This window comes from Carlito syrichta, unplaced genomic scaffold, assembly GCF_000164805.1.
Source record: "Carlito syrichta isolate Samal-C Ts95f unplaced genomic scaffold, Tarsius_syrichta-2.0.1 Scaffold234134, whole genome shotgun sequence".
Lineage (NCBI taxonomy): Eukaryota > Metazoa > Chordata > Mammalia > Primates > Tarsiidae > Carlito > Carlito syrichta.
The window spans coordinates 198,640-218,625 of record NW_007178230.1 but is presented as its reverse complement, the minus strand read 5'-3'; the positions used below and the strand labels follow the sequence as shown (position 1 = coordinate 218,625).

The window sequence follows — 19,986 nt, the reverse complement described above, 5'->3', positions numbered from 1 at the left end:
CACATATTATTTTTCAATGCTTTGCATTTATATAATACTCTCATGTTTTGCAAATCATTTTCAAAAATCCTTTTCTCATTTTATATTCTCAAATATGTCACAGCACGATAAGATAGTTTTATCAAAGTCTCGGGAGAGTGCTAGAAGTCTTAAAAGTATCAAGCGATTACTTTCCCATTTCCTAGATTATGAGATATTTTAATGCTTATGAAACATCTTAAATATCTGCTTACCTTCTGAAACAAGTTTATAATATTTTGTGTTTAGCTGAGTGCGGTTTCTTATGTAAGTATTTAACTTTTCCTATCAACATTAATAAGGTTGGTTTTTAAACAAAACCCACAAATAAAGAATTGATGCCATCCTAGAAATGTGTATCATTCATTAAGCACAAATAATAGTAGCAGCAATGTCACATTTAACATGTCCATGGAGATTCGTGGGATGAGACTTAAGTTGTTGAACTTGAATATCTTACAGCTTTGTCAGATGGAGCTAAGAATGTAATTCTGGCATTGGGCAGACTCTACAGACTCTTAAATACCCACAAAGGAACCATGTTATGAAAATTATCTGGCCTTATTCTCTACATTTCTTCAAATTCACACCTTTGTTCACTCTTCATTCTACTCCTTTAAACTGCAATGCTCATTTCCTCCTGTTTGTTTATTTGTTTGTTTTTTATTCTTTTTAAGTCAGAGTTGTTTTATTCTTTTTAACTCTGTCCGCCAGCCTGGAGTGCAGGGGCATGCTCACGGCCCCCAAAGCCTCCACCTGTTGGGCTCACAGGCAATCCTTCCATCTCAGCTTTCCAAGTAGCCAGAACTGCAGGTGCACACCACCACACCCACCAATTTTTCTTGATTTATTGTAGAGACGAGGTCTCACCAAGTTGCCCAGGCTGGTCTCAAACTCCTGGGCTCATGCAATCCTCTCTCCTCAACTTCCCAAATTGCTAGAATTACCAAGCCACTGGGATTACCAAGCCACTGCACCTGCCTTGTTTATTTTTTATTGTCCTCAAGGAAGAGTCAGAGTTCAAGTCCTGCAGGACATTTTCCTAACTCCCCTCCAGTTACATGAATTTTACCTTCCACTTAGATTCCTTCGTGTCACTACTTTGTTTTCTTAGAACACATTATTTTGTTTTCTAGTTATCTGAACACGTGTATTTTCTGGACAATAAGCTTCTGTGTAGTTGTAAAAAAAAACTCCTAGAGTAAATTTTTGCACATAAAAGATGCTTTTGAAAAATACTGGATTAATTAAGTTGGATGCACCAAGGACCAAGCCGGGTTGGGATTCCGACTAAGGAAACCAATAAGGGGCTTCCTCCAGAGAAGGGAAACTGAGGGCAGGCAGGGCTGTTGCTGCCCCTGCTGGAAATTCCAGGCAGCTCTGGGGGAAGACCTTGGGCAGCAATTAGCGTTGGAGACTTGGGTTGGGTTTCTTCCCTGCAGCCACTGCTTCTGGGAGACTCTAGGCCAGAATGATTCTCCCTGTTTCAACCTCTCAACCAAGGAAAGCTCTAGAAGCCTTTCTGGTTTTCTTCTGGTTTCTGGAGTGAGAAATGTCCTTTAAACAAGGTGTAACTCAGGGAGGTATAGCGGATTGGGGTGAAATGTTTGTTGTTCTCCAAGAGTTGTTAATTTTGAAATCTGTAACTCTACTATTATTATTACTGGCGGCGGTGTTTTTTTGACTTGGCATGCCTTAGCTCTAACTTTACTCAGGTGCCTTCCTACTCCATCTCCTGCACTAGCGTCTCAAGGCCTTCTTCTCCCAGTATGCTCCATCTCCCTCTGGTTTCTCCCTGTCCCCAACCCCAGCTTCCATTCCCTGTACACATATACCCGGCAATACAGCAAACTGTAAATGGAGGAAGCGGCCTGACTTCAGGGGTCCTCCCCTTCTTCTTGCTTCTCTTTTTAGCATCTGGGATCCCCAAGCGGCCAGTGCTATATCTGGTCATCTTCTCCTCTTCACCATTTTCAGTGTCCTCTTCTGCTTCTAACCAAATTCGATTCCATTCCATCAGGACCTCAACCTCAGCTCTCTATTGTAGTAACACGCTCTCTAAAAAGTGAATCCAAACTGCTCTCATGGGTGGTAGCATGTTAATCATTTTAAAAATTATTCTTATTCTTCTTTACTTGACAATTCCTATTCATTTTTATTCTGTTCATTAGAATTTCCAAAGTTTTATCTAGACCAAATGAGTAACTTAGCACCTAGCCTAATTCCCAGTACACAGGAGACCAACTCAATAAAGTATTTATTGAATGAATGAATGAATGAATTCAAATAGTGACTGTGTTTGACCTCCTAGTGGGATAAAAAAAAACTAGACATTAATGAGAGAAGTATTTTAGACAAACATAGTTTGCAGTATCATGGTTCCCTTCCTTATAAATGTCCAGCTAGATCTAATCCCATATCTTAAGAAGACAAAATTGATTTCCCACACCTACTTACCTCTCACACTTTTCAATTTTTTTTTTTTTTGAGTTGAGGTCTCACTGTGTTGTCCAGGCTGGAGTGCAGTGGCACGATCATAGCTCACTGCAGCCTCAACCTCCTGGGCTCAGGCAGTCCTTCCACCTCTGCCTCCTGAGCAGCGGGTCTACAGGCACATAACACCTTGCCCAGCTGATTTATTTTTTGTAGAAACAGGGTCTCACTTTGTTCCCCAGGCTGGTCTCAAGCAATCCTCCCACCTCAGCCTCCCACAGTGCTGGGATTACAGGCGTGAGTCACCTTGCCAGGCCATGCTTTTTTTTCTATTTGATTTGATAATGATTTCTACCAACCAGAGGCTTTGTCTTGATCATTTCTTTTACAAAGAAAGGTTGAAGTGAATTTACAGTGTCTTGCTTTGGTTGAAATACAAGAAAGAGGAAATCCAGTCACCCTCCTCCCTTCCCTGCTACTTACCCTCAGTCTCCTTTCTTATCCTCCTGTTATTTCTGACCACCCTCACTCCTAACCTCAAAGGCACCTCTAGCATTGCGGTGAGACAACGGAACAGAAATCTGGGGTGACAGCGGCTGTCTAACCCTTCTTTTGTAGTGGACTCCACTTGAAACTTAAAAGGAAATCTTAACATCCCTTTTTCATGCAAATAATCTTCCTTTTTTCCATGTTTTCTCTCACATACAAACATACAGATTCAGCCTGAAGAAAGGCTTAAGAAGGCTATCTTCCTCTCTTAGCATTGGAGAAAAACAAGAATAAATTGTTTAGTTGTCAAGATCGCTATTAAATTTGCCAGGAGTTCTCTAAAATCTTGAGTTACTGTCTTGGCATGACGAGCGGTAGGTGTGGTAAGGGTGGATTCAGACCCTCCAGGCTCATACACCTCCTTCCCTCTTTTTTAAGATTGCAAATATGAAGAGAAAATGGGGGTGGTGATGTAAAGATGGTAAAGTTCTCCATGTGCAAAAATTAGCCTTTTTCATCAAGAGAAATGGAGACTTTCCACATCCTAAAAGGTGCACACCTGCAAATGCTTCTGTTCATCTCGTCTGCCAAGAATGAACACTCTTCAGTCCATGTTCCGAATGTCCGACCTTTCTCTCCTGCTTGAAACAGATGCTGCTTCCATGCCAGTCCCAGCCACCTGTTGTTGCTGTGTGTCATGTTGAATCACATGTATGTAATGCCATGGCGCCATCTTCTCTCCATCCCCCATTTTATCCGAGCATGTGGTGTGCTATGACTCTGCTACCGTATACACTCTGTATACATTTCTGTTCTTCCTTGCAAGACTGTGAATGCTTCGGCCACTCCAATCGATGCAGTTATATTGATCTGCTCAATACAGTCATTTGCGTGAGCTGTAAACACAACACTAGAGGGCGGCACTGTGAGTTATGCAGGCTGGGCTACTTCAGAAATGCTTCTGCACAGCTGGACGATGAGAATGTGTGCATAGGTCAGTTCCATTATTATTTCAGCTATTGTTCTGTGCCTGTCGAGCTATGGGGAGCCATTTAGGGCGGAGAGGCTGTGATGTGCACCACGGCTGAGCCAGGATGAACTTTCTCAGTGGAGCAAATATCCTGGGGTAGACTTAAGATTCACTGGTACTGATTGAAATCATAGTGGGGGATTATATTTTGAATCGTTATGTTGTTGTTGCTATAAAGATGATGAGCTGAGAAATCGTGTTTTGGAAATGAAGAATTGTCTTTTTTTTTTTGCATGAAATTTTAAAATGTGATCTTTTCTAACTGATCTTGTAGCCTTAATTGATATAGTCAACTTTCAAAATAGAAATTCATGATATGAGATTTAATTATATATGAAAAATTGGGGGTACAAATCTCTTGCACCTAATTTGTGATCAATAAGTATTGATGGATTAAAAATGTTACTCTTTGGAACTGAAAACAACTAGCAACTGATAGTGTAGAAGTTTGCCTGACTTTTTCCCATCTGTAGTAATGAAATTCCATTTATTGAATTTTCCTACAGCCCCCAAAAGGAGAAGTAATGTCTCAGAACTATTCTATGCAATTCATTCTCCTGGCTTCCAAAGTGCAATAGTCCTGGAACACTGAGTCCAAGAGGGTCCCTGAGCCCTTCCCCTCCCACTCTGCCAGGGACAGCCACTCTTATCACCTGGGGAAGACCAGATGACTTTCCCACCCAGCAAAACTTCTCTCATCTTTTGCATAAGGGAATCTGTCTTTTAGAATGGGAACAGTAAATGGAATTTCACTTCACAATTCTCTCTGAAGAAATGCATATATTTGAAATGTTGGAAAATATGTGTGTCTCTGTTATCACACCCATAAGTAGTTGTATAGGCACCTGATTTTAAGAGTAGAAGTTTTCACATAGAGACTACATTCAGTAGAATACACAAGTTGAAGAATGACGTGATTTTTTTAATAGAAAAAGAAATTCAGTCTTTATTTCTGAGATTATTGTTCTCTCATTGGATTGTCAAAATCCAAGTGTCACATTAGTCAAACAGTTTTTTTCATTAAATTGAGCCAAAGACATATAGCACTGTTTATGTCTACAGTATTTTCTGTTTTTCAAAGCATCTTATTTATTATTTGTGAATTAGTGGAGAAAGAATTGGACTTAGAGACCAAAGAGCTGGGGTTCGAATCCCTGTTTGCTATTTAATAGCAGTGTGCCATAGGTAAGTCCTTCCAGCCTTGTACTCACAGCAGTCTTATGGGAAACACAGGAAACACATGGTGAACTGTGAACACATTTGCACATATGTTTTGTTTTTACTTAGTCCTCATTAACAAAACGGTGTGGTAAGTATTACACCAGTAACTTCCCCTAGTGTCTAGTTAAGAAATTTAAGGGAAATTGAACCAAATCATACAGCTATAGCAAGGGTTTCCTGACTCCAAAGCTTCAACCCTTTGTCTCAACCACTCTGACACAATTAGCAAAGCTAAGCTTGTCAGACTTTTGCTTATGGTTTGCTTTTTGGATGACAGCATCAATTTTTCTACGAGCTATGGATAGAGGAAGTTCAATTGCTTTTCTAACACCTGGGTTACAAAGATTTGAGGATGTTAATAAAAGTCAAGAGACATGCAGCTGCTGAACTTTGGATGCAGAGTTCATTTCACTGAATGCTGTTTGTGAAAATATGTAAATATCATGCTATAAATATAGAAACAACAGAAAAGCTAAAATAAATGGGAACACAGGAATAAAACACAATCATTTTTACAAAATATCTAAGATTAAAATATTTTACAGTGTTTAATATTATTTTTTTAAAAATCCAAAGAGGCCTTAAAAGAAAACGTTTTATTCCAAAATAAAGTTCTCATAGCAGATAACGTAACATTCCAATATGTTTTGCTCAGAGTATACTATTATTATGAAATTTGGCCTTTTTCCAGTTTCAAACTTAACTATAAAGTACAAATCTGAATCATTTTGTCCAGTTTTAAGAGGCGTAGTTCTGTTGTAAATTCATGTCTGATTATCCAAAGTCTAGAAGACACCTTATTCAGCTTTTGTTTTTTACACCATAAAACATAGAAAATATGTTTTAAATCATAAAACATAAAAAATATGTTTTGTTCTTTAAATCAAAAACAAACTACAGAATAAATATAGAAAACTTAATATTCATTTTTGTTTTTATTTTTACTTTTAAAAAACTCAAGCACTGTTATTTTTTTCCATTTCTAGAAAATGTGTTAACTAAAACCATAAACCTTTGGGAAATTTTATTTTATTGAAGCAAATGTATTTTTATTTTAGTATTTTATATTCTTTAAACCAAGTAAAGTACTTGGTAAGCACAAAGATGCACATATATAGTACATTAAAATTAGCTACATAGTCCCACATACCAAAATTCCTTAAATTTTTGCCCTTTCCCTAAAGGGGAAAGATGTTTTTTATTTTATATATTTAATGATTTATTTAGTTAGTTATTTTGAGTTGAGGGTGTCGCTTTGTTACCCAGACTGGAGTGCAGTGGCACGATCACAGCTTACCACAGCCTCAATCTCCTGAGCTCAGATGATCCTTCTTCCTCAGCCTCCTGAATAGCCGGTACTACAGGCGTGTGCCACTACACTTAGATTATTTATTTTTGGTAGAGATGAGTTCTTGTTATGTTGTGCAGGCTGGTCTTGAATTCACTTAAGCTCAAGCAATCCTCCTGCCTCAGCTTCCCAAAGTGGCATGAACCTCTGCTCCCAACAATATGTTGTATTTTAAACCAAATAAAGAACTTGTTAAGCACAAAGCTGCATATATAATATAGATATATTAAAAATGAGCTACATCATCTTCCCACATACAAAATTTCTTAAATTGTTGCACTTTTCCTAAAGGGGAAAATTGTTTTTTTAAAATGAAGTGAAAAATTTGGCTAACTGGTGTGTGCTAAGGTCTGTCTTTTATCTTTGATTTTCACATGCATACAATGCATCAATAACAACTTCCTTAAAAAGCTGTAGATTTGACTTTCCCCACTTGCAGGGCGAGGGCAATGCTATTGGGGCTGCCTTTGCACTAAGACTAAGACCCTCTCTGAGAGCCCCTGAAAGCTTTTGCCTCCATTCACCAAGGTTTACCCCATGAGACAACACGGACCCAGTCACTATTTTCCACATTTAAGTTTCCCAAAGGACTTGAGGCAGGACTGAGTGTTATATTTGAGAGGATACACTACACATAATGGAGTTAATTTTAGAACCATTCTGAATAGAAAGCACTAATGAAAATGAGTGGATATTTACCCAATTCATTTTTACAGAATAAGGCACTCACATAATCTTGGAAACTTTTAATTTCATCTAAGCCTTCTCCAAAACTTTTTTTTAAAGGCACTTTGCCAATCCTTTAACAATTGGCAATAAAATTCACCACCCTGGCTGCAAAGGAGCAGCTCATATCTTTGACAAAATGTAGGCTCTGTGTTGAAATAGATGTTTTAAAATACCGGCATCATCTTATATTATGGCAAATATAAAATGTGTCTGGTCCATGTTGCCACAGTGATTGCTGTTTTGTGATTACTGATGAATTTATCCATTTATCATACAAATTCCAAATACAGGCATGTCTCCAAAGATGCATGTAATGACTCTGTGACAATACAGCAGTTACAGAAGATGACATTCCTCCATGCTTCTGTTTCCTATAAACTTGAGCATTAAGCAGGAAGCTGGAGGATATATGGTTTGTGACCTTGGGTAATCACTGTTAATAATCCTGCTAACAAGCTCTGCATCACAATGAAACACAGGGTTCAGCGATTGCTGCTAAATGTATCTCAAAGTTATGATGTATTATTTTTAATTATCCTTGAAATCCAAGATCAAGTCATCGGAGGTACCTTAAATAGAAATAAAGCAAACACAAGCCACTTTAAATACCTATAAACCAATTGTGGTAGAAATTTCTAATCATGCCCCCTCAAAAAATCTCATGCCACTCTGGCATCGAACAGGCGTACATGTTCTTCTCAGTTTCGTGGAATAAAATATGATCTTCTAAGTCCATTCCCATCATCCTAACATCCACCATTCACCATAGTTCCGTAAATGATATTTTATATAAACTGAGTTATCTGTTATATAAGGTGAAGGGAAAGCCACACCTCTCTTTGTCCTTTATTTTCATGACTGTTTGAGTAACGGTACACTTGTCAGCTTTTCCTGTGACAGCTATTGAAATGTATTATAAGCCGGGCTTGGTGGCTCAGCCTGTAATCTCATGCCTTTGGGAGGCTGAGGTGAGTGGATTGCCTGAGCCCGTGGGTTCGAGACCCGCCTGGGCAGGGAGACCTCATTTCTACAATAAATCAAAAAATCAGCTGGACGTGGTAGCACATGCCTGTAATTCCGGCTACTTGGAAGGCTGAGGCGGAAGGATCGCCGGAGCCCAGCAGGTCGAGGCTGCGGTGGCCGGGGGCGGCCACTGAACTCCAGTCTGGGCGACAGAGTGAGACTCCAACTCAAAAAAAAAAAAAAAGAAAGAAAGAAAGAAAGAAATGTATTATAGTTTCAATGGTCCGCTTTAAAAAAATAAAAAGGTTTATATGTTTTACATCTAAACCTTGTATTAATTAATTGCTATGGGCTAATTGACTAGAGTCAATTGAATTCAGATCAAATGTCATCTGCTCCATGGCTTATAAAATTTTGGAGATTCATTGTCAACTTATGCATTTTTAAATAGAAAAAATTACAATTTTGGTATAGGTACAAACTTACAAATATCCACAGACAAACATTAAAAGCTACAACTAAATGACTATTTTAAAATATCTTTTAAACAGCTCTCATAGATGTATACACATTAAAATAGACAGCACTAATCTAAGCTAAAACGCTAGTTATTACATACAAGCCAAACCAGATGAGGAGGAAGCATTTTAGAGTTTATTAAGTTTTACTTATATCTACCTATATCACTGTTAGTCTAATAAATGTTTATTTTGTAAGAATACTGAACTTAATACTTGACTTAATTAACATGAAATAAATCATAGCTCTAAAGTATTCCAAGTCTGAAGAAATTGTCTAATTAGTCTCTGACACAAAGTTAGAGTCAAACCCCTGAATTCCCCTATAATATTAAGCCTTTAATTCCTATAGTGAATCTAAGGTACTAAGCTAAGTTCTCAGGACTTCTCTTGGTTGTTTGGCTGGTTGGATGCAATGATTTTCTTTGGTTTTTAGCAAGAGAACCTCTTAATGGGCCCATTTTAAGACAAAGGAAACTGAGAGGTAGAGAGCCGTAATAACTTGGCCAAGATTACACTGTGGGTTGATGAGGAAAGAAACTTCAGCCCACAAAATGCAAAAGCTGCAAACCACCTGTACTACCTTTCAAGCTCATGGAAGCCTAAAAAACCCCATGTCTGACTCGAACTTTAAGCAAAATAGAGCTTCAGAAATAAAAATTTTCCATATAAGATTGTGTGAGGAATCAAGAGAACGTTCTATTAACTTTTTAATTACACAAAGTAGCATTGTCCTACCAGCAGACCTTATAATGAAAAACACACATCTCACATTATACATGCATCGAAATTTATTTGGGATTTAAAATTCATTTGTTATGATTTTTAATCTAGGCGGCATAAAAGCTGTATTAATATGCCTAGCAAAGACATGTAAAGACTCATCACAAAACAGTATATTCATAAGTAAGTTAAGGTGCTGCCCCAAATCATAAAGTAAAACTACCTTGAATGAGCAAAGTGCATTCATATTATACTTTAAGAATGTTCAGCACTTCTCAAATATTGAATGTAATGGCTAAGCCCATTTGAATAATTTAAAACAGATTTTACACTGATGGCATATTGATTTATCCTTGATATACAAACTTTTCATGGTATTCATTAAACCATCTAAAAATGCCCTACCAAACGGAATTTCCAGTGAAAAGCACGATGCCTTATTTCCTTGGAAGTTTGCAGTTGATTTCCTCCCATATCATAAAAATGAAGGCTGAGCAAATAAATAAATGGTCCTGAAATAGCCATATTTGTCAAAGCATTTCATTAGCGGACATCTTTCTTTAAGTAAGTGATGCATTTAAGTAACTGACGCTCCTGTGTTGATGACCTATAAGCCATGCAGACTTGTCTCCAGCCTGTGTGTTGTCTTGTTTCTACAGAGTGTTATTGTAACCCTTTGGGCTCAATCCATGATCGTTGTAATGGCTCAGGATTTTGTGAGTGTAAGACTGGAACGACAGGGCCTAAGTGTGATAAGTGTCTGCCGGGAAATTCCTGGCACTACGGCTGTCAACGTAAGTAACTCTGGGAGCTGCCCTCTGTCTGATGCAGCATGGCTGATTCTGCTTGGCTGGGCCGGTGCGTGCAGCTTCTCAGAGCAGAAAAAGACCCAAACCACTGACAAACTTTAAGAGCTACTTAATGCCCCAGCCAATGGATGTGAGAGCAATCTGTCAGCCGTCCAGCTGGCTTCTCGGAAGCCTGTCTTCATCCCTCTGATGGTGGATGCAGCTTGTGTTGAAATATTGTATGAAGAGCCATGTACCTGGCCAGGCCATAAATTAAGTGGCACGATAGGGACCCAGCTCGGAAATCCTCACCACAGAATGAAGGGTGATGTGCGTGTGGTTAATATATTTCTTGAACTGAAAGCTACCTTGGAGCTGCAGAGTTCATAAATTAAATGATATCTACATAACTTATTACCATCCTTGCTATTACACTCATCGCTGAAACTTCACCAAAAACCCAAAGGTAATAAATCTAAGGGCTAATTTAAATGCTGGGGGAAAATAAATAATAAAAATCAATATTGATTTTAAGCCTCTGAGGTTAGGCACCACGCAGGGAGCCATAGACAAAATGCCATTTGGTTCAGCCTCATTTCTCTGGAGATGATAGGGTCTTCTCTTCAAAGCTTGTCAAGGCAGGTGGCATGTCAGTGTGCACAGGGAACATAAATTTAAAAATCAGGGCAGAAGCTTCCTTCTGTCATTCATAACCTTTTCTACTTTTAAATCTGGCACTACCTTTCCATTCCATCTATGGATAGTTAGCTGACTAACATTAAGGAACTGCACGACATGTCCTTACTGCAACATAGTCCAATTGAAAATTAAATAAACCAAATATGTAATTTTTGATGTTTTATTATCCACATTTAAAAAGTAGGCCAGGCATGGTGTCTCACGCCTGTAATCCCAGCACTTTGGGAGACAGAGGTGAGAGGATTGCCTGAGCCCAGGAATTTAAGACCAGCCTGCACAACATGGCAAGTCCTCATCTCTACAATAAATCAAAAAATTATCTGGGCATGGTGGCATGTGCCTGTAGTTCCAGCAACTTAGGAGGCTGAGGTGGAAAGATTGCCTGAGCCCAGCAGGTCAAGGCTGTGGTAGCCATGAATGTGCCACTGCACTCCAGCCTGGGTGACAGAGTAAGACTCCAACTTAAAAAAAAAAAAAAGGTAAAAAGAAATAGGAGAAATTTATTTGGATATCCTATTTTATTTAACCTAAATGTATTAAATATTGTTTTAGCATATAATTAATATCAAGATTATTAAGAATATATTTTCATTTTTTGATACTGTCCTTGAAGTAAGATGTACGTTTTACACTTACAGAACATCTCATTTATGACTTGCCATATTGAAAAGCTTAATGACCACATGTGTCTAACATATTGGACAGTACAGCCTTAGAGTTCTTTCTGCATACTTTTCACTGGAAAAAAAATGTCAGCGTGCAGTAACCATCAAAAGCCAATTTCTATAGAAAACCACATATTGTTTATATAATATAATAACCACTTCAAAATTCTACATAAAACATTCTATATGATAAATTCTATAACAATAACTATCTAGACCCAATTTCTATAGAAAATTCTATTAAAAAGCTAGAATGCTCTACCTGCTAATTGCAGAATATGTAGTTATCAGGCAGCTATACATCTATGTAATGGAAAACCAGAGTGAAATGCCATGGGCAGCAATGAACTGTAGCAATTAGTTGAAAACTTGTTATTGAGTAGGTCGAGGTTAGGGTGGGAGCTGGGAATGGGGAGCTAAGGTCTCTAGCCAAGCTGGAGAGGAGCACTGAAAGACAGTTAGTCAAAAATCAGGCAGCACACCTGCATATAAGCTCTGGACAAGGCCATGGTCTAAAAGTCCAACACAACATAGTTTCCAGAAAAGCACTCTTTCGTAGGGCTCTGGGGGAATTGATGGATTCCAGGAACCACGTGAGGAGGTAGGGCTCAGAGGCCACCAAGCTCTCAGTCCTACACCATCTAGAAGTCAAGACCCTGAGCAAGACAGCCGTGAGGAAAAGGAGAAGGAGGGTTAGCAGAGGAAGGATGGAAACCGGCATCAAGGCTTGGCACATAAAGAGTAAGGAGACTTTGTAATTAAGACACACTCCTCAAAGAGAAAGTCCCTGTAAAGTTTCTGATGCAGCAGGGCCTGATGAATGGGTTCCCGGAGTGTAATCAGGATAAGACTTGGGAGGGGAAGACAAATGAATCTTGCCTTGGCGCAGTGTATCACAAAAGGGCCTTATCAAGTTTTTCAATATTAATTATTGGAGCATTGTAAAGAGATATAATATCACCAACTTTTCCCTTCTTGAATGAGAAAACTGGATTAAGCCTGACCCTATCGCATATGGGCTGTGCAGCAGATGAATCATAAAACCCTCTGTGTCTCCGCTCAGTACCTCACATTCTTGTGACGTGGATGGCAGTGATGGCAGGAAATGCATTTATTCTGTGTATTGAGTGCCTCCTACTATGACATAGGCATTCGCTAGCGGCAGGGCCCACAAGGATGAAAAGAGAGCTTCTGTGGGCATGAGGACATGGAATTCACTGTCTGGATAAGGGGATGGCATGTAACACAACAATTATGATAAAAGGTCATCAGAACTCAGGAAGAAGTGTATGAGGGGGACCCAAAAGAACCTGGAATTTATCTATAAAAAATTCTGTATTTATTCGTACATGTTTAACCTTCAGTCATGTGCAAAGTACTCTTTGTTTGATGCAATACACCTAACAAGATGCTTTTGCCAGTGTTCAAAACGATTTTGACAGTACAGCCTTAGAGTTCTTTCTGCATGCTTTTCACTGGAAAAAAAAAATGTCAGCATGCGGGAGCCATCAAAAGCCAATTTCTATAGAAAACCACATATTGTTTGTATAATATAATAATAACTTCAACATTTTGATGCCTTTTAGTGCTTCTGCCGTTTTTCATTTCACCTCTTCCACATCAGCAAAATGTTTTCCTGTGAGGACTTTTTTCATCTAGGGAAACAATAACAACAACAAAAAGTCCCTTGGGATGAGATTGAGTGAATGGGGAAGGTGGGGCATAGGGGTCATATCATTTTTGGCCAAAAACTGCTGAACACACAATGCAGTGTGAGCAGGTGTGCTCACAAATCATCCATCATTGCAAATCATCCATCATGAAAAGGGAAAATGCATTGAAAGGATCTCAAGAAAAAAATCACTGAAGCCAAACACAGCCTCTCACAGCAACGCTAACACTTACCTAGTGGGGGAAGCCTGTACTGCAAGGGGCCTGCCCGCCAAAAGATCATTCTGGTTGTTTGTTCTCCCTTGTATACATTCTACTTATTAGTGAAACCGAGATGGAGAGTAAGGCTTTCCAGAGGAGTGAGACAAGTATTGAAGGGGTAGTGAGAGCTTTCAAGGATAGAACTCTTGGATAAAGGTAGTTAACACACTCTGTTCCAGAAGTATGAAATCACTGTTATATGACTGGGGGACAAGCAGAGTATGTGTGCACACGTGTATGCATATTGGGAGTAAAAGAAGATATTAAAACAGCAACAGGGACTAGATTACACAGTTTCTTGAATTCCAGGCTAAGAATTTTTATCTCATCAGAGAGAAAATTGGAATCATCATATGGAGAAGACGTGGGATCCATCATATAATTTTAAGGGGAGGAATGGAAATATCTGATGTGGTTTTAAAAAGATTATTCTAACTACCCAGTAAAGAAAGGAGTGAATTGGATTAAGATTCAATATATAAATGTAATGTATTTAAAACAACTTTGAGAGCACAAGAGTTTTTTCTCACTCTGAAATCTTCTTTCCTTCTCCCAGACCCACCCACACAGGGCTGGTATTCCATGTTAAAATATAGAAAGTTCTTCTGTCAGTTAATAAATGGCCACTTGACCAAGATCCTGAAGTGCCTTCCTCTGGGATCTCTTAGGGTGTCACCAAGTTCCACAACTAACGGGATAACACCTGTCATAGTGGCATGCCTCCAGCACCAGCTTCAGTATCATGATGGACGTCCATTCTGATTAGTTGGTGCTGGTAGGCTGATAGATTTTTTTTTTTTCATTTCACTACTGTGTCTTCACACACATGAATACACTTAAAAATGCTCCCCGACCGGGCATGGTGGCTCAAGCCTGTAATCCCAGCACTTTAGGACGCTGAGGTGAGGGGATTGCCTGAACCCACGGGTTTAAGAACAGTCTGGGCAACTTGGCGAGACCTCATCTCTACACACACAAAAAAAAAAAAAAATTTGCTGGGCGTGGTAGCATGTGCCTGTAGTTCCGGCTACTTAGAAGACTGAGGTGGAAGGACCTTCTGATCTCAGCCGGTTAATGCTGGGGTGACCATGAGTGTGCCACTGCACTCCAGCCTGGGTGACAGAGTGAGACTCCAACTCAAAAAAGAAAAAAAAGGTTCCTCAAGTAAATTTCTCTTTCCACTCATCCCCTACACCCCCTCAGACCTCTGCTTGCGCTGAGTTGAACCCGTCTTTGAATTGCCCACATTATTAGTGGTAGAGATATTAACCTAGCAACAAGAAACTGATTCCAAGCAGAAAACCAGTGGTGGAGGAGGGCTATCAATGGCGTTGTAGTGATGACCTGAGAGCAAGCAGACATCTAGGTGGGAACTGCCAGAAAGGTCATAGATATTAGGAGGAGTCTAAGGCATGCAGGCTGAGGGCTCAGTACTCCCAGAAGACTGGCAGAAGGAGCAATGCGATCCAAAAGGACTTGGGTATAAGAACAGAAAATAAAGGGATCCAGTTACTGATGATGTCATTTACACTTAGCAGAATGAAGATAGTGTGTTCCATGAGTAGACGCTTGAGTTTTACGGACTTGAATTTGAATGCCCTTTCCATTTCTTACTGCCTACAAGACTTGGAAGAGATTGCTTGGACTCTCTGAGCCTGTTTTTTCATCTCAAATGGAGTAATAACAGGACCTGATACATGTAGTAATTGAGGATTCAAGAAATATAATGAGCATGAACCTCATGGTACATAATAAACACTCAATTACTGTTCCTTAGTTCCAAGCACATGTTATATGCCAAAGAACTAGGCAAATACCCATGCCAAAAAAAATTGTACAGCGTTAATGCAAAACTTGCAGCAAGATTGACCACCACCAAAGTATCAAATTGTTGACCTAGGGGCTTCTAAAAAACACCTTGGTTAGAGACAGGGCTAGTTCAAGAGACTGATGCAAAGCTAACCCCAAAAGCGTGTGGTTTCAGCTGGAGAAACTAAAACTTTCCAAGCTCACCAGCAAACTTTCTGTCTGAGAAACCACTGATAACATGTTCCATAAATGTAGGCTAGTCTCCCTGATATAAAAGGTAAAACACTTGTAAACCACCAAAATGAATTTTCTGTAGACAGCATGGTACAAATAATCCAGGAGAGAAAATAGAAATAAAAAGATTTCAAAATATCTCAAGAGAGACAGAGATAAGAGATGGATAGAGATAGAGGGAGTTAGAGATAGATAGAGCTAGAGAAATAGAGATGGGTAGAGATAGATATAGAGATAGAGGTTAGAGGTAGAGATGGAGATATATATGTGTGTGTATATATATATATATACATATATATCATATATACACACAGAGAGAGAAAGAGAGAGAGAGAGAAGAGATGGAGATACAGTCCTCTTTTGAAATCAGAGCAGAGACAATAGCCAAGTCCTACAGGATAATAAAGCTGAGTCTTCTTCTAAAAAGGAAACAGTATTCCATGTATTGGGAAGTAATGGAGCACTTGTTACCAGCACCAAAGGTTGGACACAGGGGAAGTTTGTAATTCTTAAGTTTGGGAGAATGGAATTAGCCACTTGTAGAACTTATGAGGCTGGTGAGACCACATGTTGTCTTCCTAGAAGATGGATATAGGATACATGGGAACATTCTGCAGTGTTGACTAAAGCCACCAATTGTTACCAAGTTTGACATGATTTGTGTGAGTACTAATGGTCCTTTCAGAAGGATTCATAGGCTGCATATTTAAAGTCAGAGGATGGATGGTGTGAGTGAAATGTTATGATTTTAAAAGATAACAGAGCTATAAGAAATCAATAGCCATGCACACATAGCAAGGGGGAGACAGGCCCAGTTATGGACTGTGACCTACAATATCAAAATATGGGTTCCTGGAAGGGATCAGTGCGTCTTTTACCAAGAGCAGAAAAACATGTGTTGGGTAGGAGGTTCAATGCCTTGATCAAGATGAATTCTGATTAAACTTGAGTGGAATACAGGAAAAAAAAAAACTCTGATAAAACTGTCAAATCAGGTACTTCAGCAAACCATAGAATTTTTTGGAAAAAGCAGCAACAGTTATTCTCAGGAGAAGAGTAAGAGAAAGTTTGGGGGACAAAATTTTATAGCTTAGATTATCTCCCTTTCAGAGAATGTACAATAACTGGATTAGCCTTCTACTGCTATTGTAACCACAGACTTAGTGGCTTAAAACAACACCAATTTATGATCTTACAGTTCTGTAGTTAAAGTCAAAAGGGGACCCTTCTGCAGGCTATGGGGAAAAATCTATTTCCTGGCCTTTTCTGACCTGCAGAGGTTCCTGCATGTCTTTTCTCATTGCCCCTTCTTCCATCTTCAAAGCCTGGAACTTTCTATCTTCTGCGCCTTTTACTCAACATCGCATCTTTCTCTGACCACAGCCAAGAACACGTTTCTACTGTTAAAGGCCCATGTGAATAGATTTGGACCACACAAATAATCCAGAATAATCTTTCTCAAGGCCTTTAATTTAATCATATCTATAAAGTCTTTTTTGCCGTGGAAGGCAATAGGTTCTGGGATTACGATATGGATGTCTTTGGGAACACAGTATATCCTGTCTACTATAATAATCATCAAAAATGGTGATTTTACTGCCAGGATACATATTCAGGTATCATGATGATGAAATGTAATCTGTGCTTGGAGTAAAACTATGCAAGAGTGAACTATATTCAAAAAAACACATGAAAGGATTAGAAAGAAGTCATGTGTATCAAGAAGGTGTAGACGTATGCTAGATAGCACAGACAGTAAAAAGTTGTCCAGTCAACACCAAAGTCTGTATAGAAAAGGTATTATGAGAGTATATTATACACCACTTGACCATTTAGAAAATATATTGTTCAGAGGAAAATTAGAAAATATAAAAATCCTCTATCCTCCAAAATGGGAGAATTCGAATCTCATGATTTCTGCTGAAAGATGTGTGTTGCTAAAACTGTTTACTTGCATTGGTGAGAATTTAGGTACCCAAAAGAGTGGAAGAAGTAATCAGGAAAACTACTAGTACCATTTATTGGTAGCATGAAGAAGATACTATCACATAAGGGAATAAAAACTGTTAAAAGCCTAAGGGTTTTGTCCCAGACATTTTTAAAAATTCAAAATTTTCTTGAGGAAAAAGGGTAGGATGTTAGACTCTCCATAAAAATGAGCATGTGCGCATGAACGCACACACACACACACACACACACACACGCACACAATCATTGATTTTTGTTCAACAGAAACACAAATTGCTCCTAATAGACTGCAAATAAAAAAATAGAATACTTCTCAGGTAACCAACTTGATCATCCGAGGGCCTTTCTTCTAAGGTTTTGATGACCGTAAATTCAGTCACTACTATGTGCTAGATACTGTGCTGCAAATTTAGTCTAAAAATTACAAAAATTCAGATAATGCAGAGCTGTGTTAACAGTATTTCAAAAGACAGAGATGTAGAAATCTTAGCTAACATTCAAGCTCAATTTTAGACAATAGTATGTCATGAGTGGCAAAGATGCTAACACAATTTCAGGCTGGTCCAGGATCATAGGAGGTTATAGTCTCACTGGAACATGCCCTGAGCAACTCACATCAAGAGTCTAGTCCTTAGAAACATTTTAACTTAGCAGACAGTGATGTGGGAGAGCCTCCTCTTTTGAAGGTTTTATCATATGAAATAGAGTTGAAGCAGCTTGGTAAACAAATGACTTGGCATGCTACACCCGTCAGCCAATGTTTGGACGGCTATAATGTAACAATTAGACTTCTGGTTCAAAAAGATAGATAATCACCTTGGGTAAAAGGAGGGAGGTGGATTTCAACTTAGCATTTTCCAACAATGACTCTCTCCAGCTGTCTGAGAATACAGTGGTTTGCATTGGATCAAATGTCTCCCCCAGACCCTGGAGAAGTTCAAATAGGTGCTTTCTGGAGAGTTTTGGCTTCAACAAGTTGAGTGAAAAGCCCTCTGGGGTCTCTTTAGCTTCCAGCTCTGACTTCAGACCAAGCCCAGGCAGATGGTGCCCACCTCAGTTTCCTTTAAGGACCACAGTTGTCCTCTACACACTAATCTGTCTTTACCCACAGATCTCAGACTTTCGTATTCTCAAGTAGCCACATTCTCTGTTCTCACTACCAGTTTCCAAAAGTTAGACACTAAAGACTTAAATAACTCCTTTATTCTAGAGATTAATTGGTTCCCATCAAGTTCTTCTACTACTACAGTTCACTGGATTTTCTTTTCTTTTCTTTTTTGGTATAAGATTAACTTCTACAAACCTGACAGCTTGTGATCATGAAGGTATTAAGATGATGCTTTCAATTGCTTCTGTGAAATGAAGATTATACCTCCCTGGACAAATACCTTGAGCCTAACTTGTAATTTTTCAATTGCCTCTAGTTGCTGTCTCTTCCAATTTGCTGTTACATTAAAATGTCCAGTTCACATTTCACCAGGTGACCTCACATGTTGAATCCATTGACAGGCAGCATGGCGCTAACACAAGGATGTGTCTGTGATGCTTCAGAGCATTTGCAGTGGCTAGACATACGATATTCCTCATTTGACTCTTACATCTCTATCCCTACAAGTTGGTCTCATCTATAAAAGGAATGGCATCCCTGAGTCTCGGTTTTAATTTCCTTGATAGCAACTTGAACATCAGTGTCATTTCCCTTACCAAACACCACATACATGAGGGAGATGAAAAATAAATACTCAGAGAAGGGCACTTGATGTCACTGCTGTTCAACTCCTGAGGGTAGGAAGGGAGTGCTCTTTAAACAGAACCAGTAGGAGCCTCCCAGAGGTAATTTAAAAAGGAAAATATGAGGAAGACAGAAGATAGAAAGTGGTAATTTGTAGACATTACAAATCTGCTAGGTAGTCTCCTGGGGGCAAAAAGGCTCATTTTGTATACTAGAAGAGCAAACCCCAGGGTTGCCCCCAGTTGTGAAATTTCTCTGGATTCAGCAGGAAGATGCCACACCACTCTGTCATGCTAATAGCCATTGCTTTCCAGTTGCAGTTTGTATTTTCCCTTGATTCTTAATATAACCTTAATTTGGGATTGTTCGAAAAAGTCCAGGGCCCTCTAATACAACAGGGACATGATACCAACTGTGAGCCAGTGCTCACACTGTGGAAAGGGTATTAACTCTTCACACACCAACAGCTCCATTCATAGCAACCATGTGAGACAAGTACTGATGATGCTAGCTTGAAAGCAGTGAGTGATTCAGAGTCCCCTCTGCAGTGAGACTCTATCTAAATATATACAAAACCCATGGTCCCTGAATCTCTGACGGGTGGCCTAGGACAAATGTGTACCAGTTGGCAATTCCAGGGACCTGCTGACATTCAAGTCTTGCCTACTCTTGAGCTGTCCTGGGCTC

The 19,986-nt window shown here is 39.1% G+C and overlaps 1 protein-coding gene across 1 annotated transcript in view; it reads left to right on the top strand.

Annotated features, from left to right (window-relative positions):
* The window catches only part of NTNG1 (netrin G1), a 177,143-nt gene that overhangs the window by 118,962 nt on the left and 38,195 nt on the right, over positions 1–19,986 (top strand). Inside the window, exons 6-8 of the mRNA XM_021709453.1 lie at positions 3,767–3,934; positions 10,132–10,266; positions 10,403–10,423. Coding sequence (XP_021565128.1) covers positions 3,767–3,934; positions 10,132–10,266; positions 10,403–10,423 — 324 coding nt within the window. The remainder of the gene's footprint in view (positions 1–3,766; positions 3,935–10,131; positions 10,267–10,402; positions 10,424–19,986) is intronic.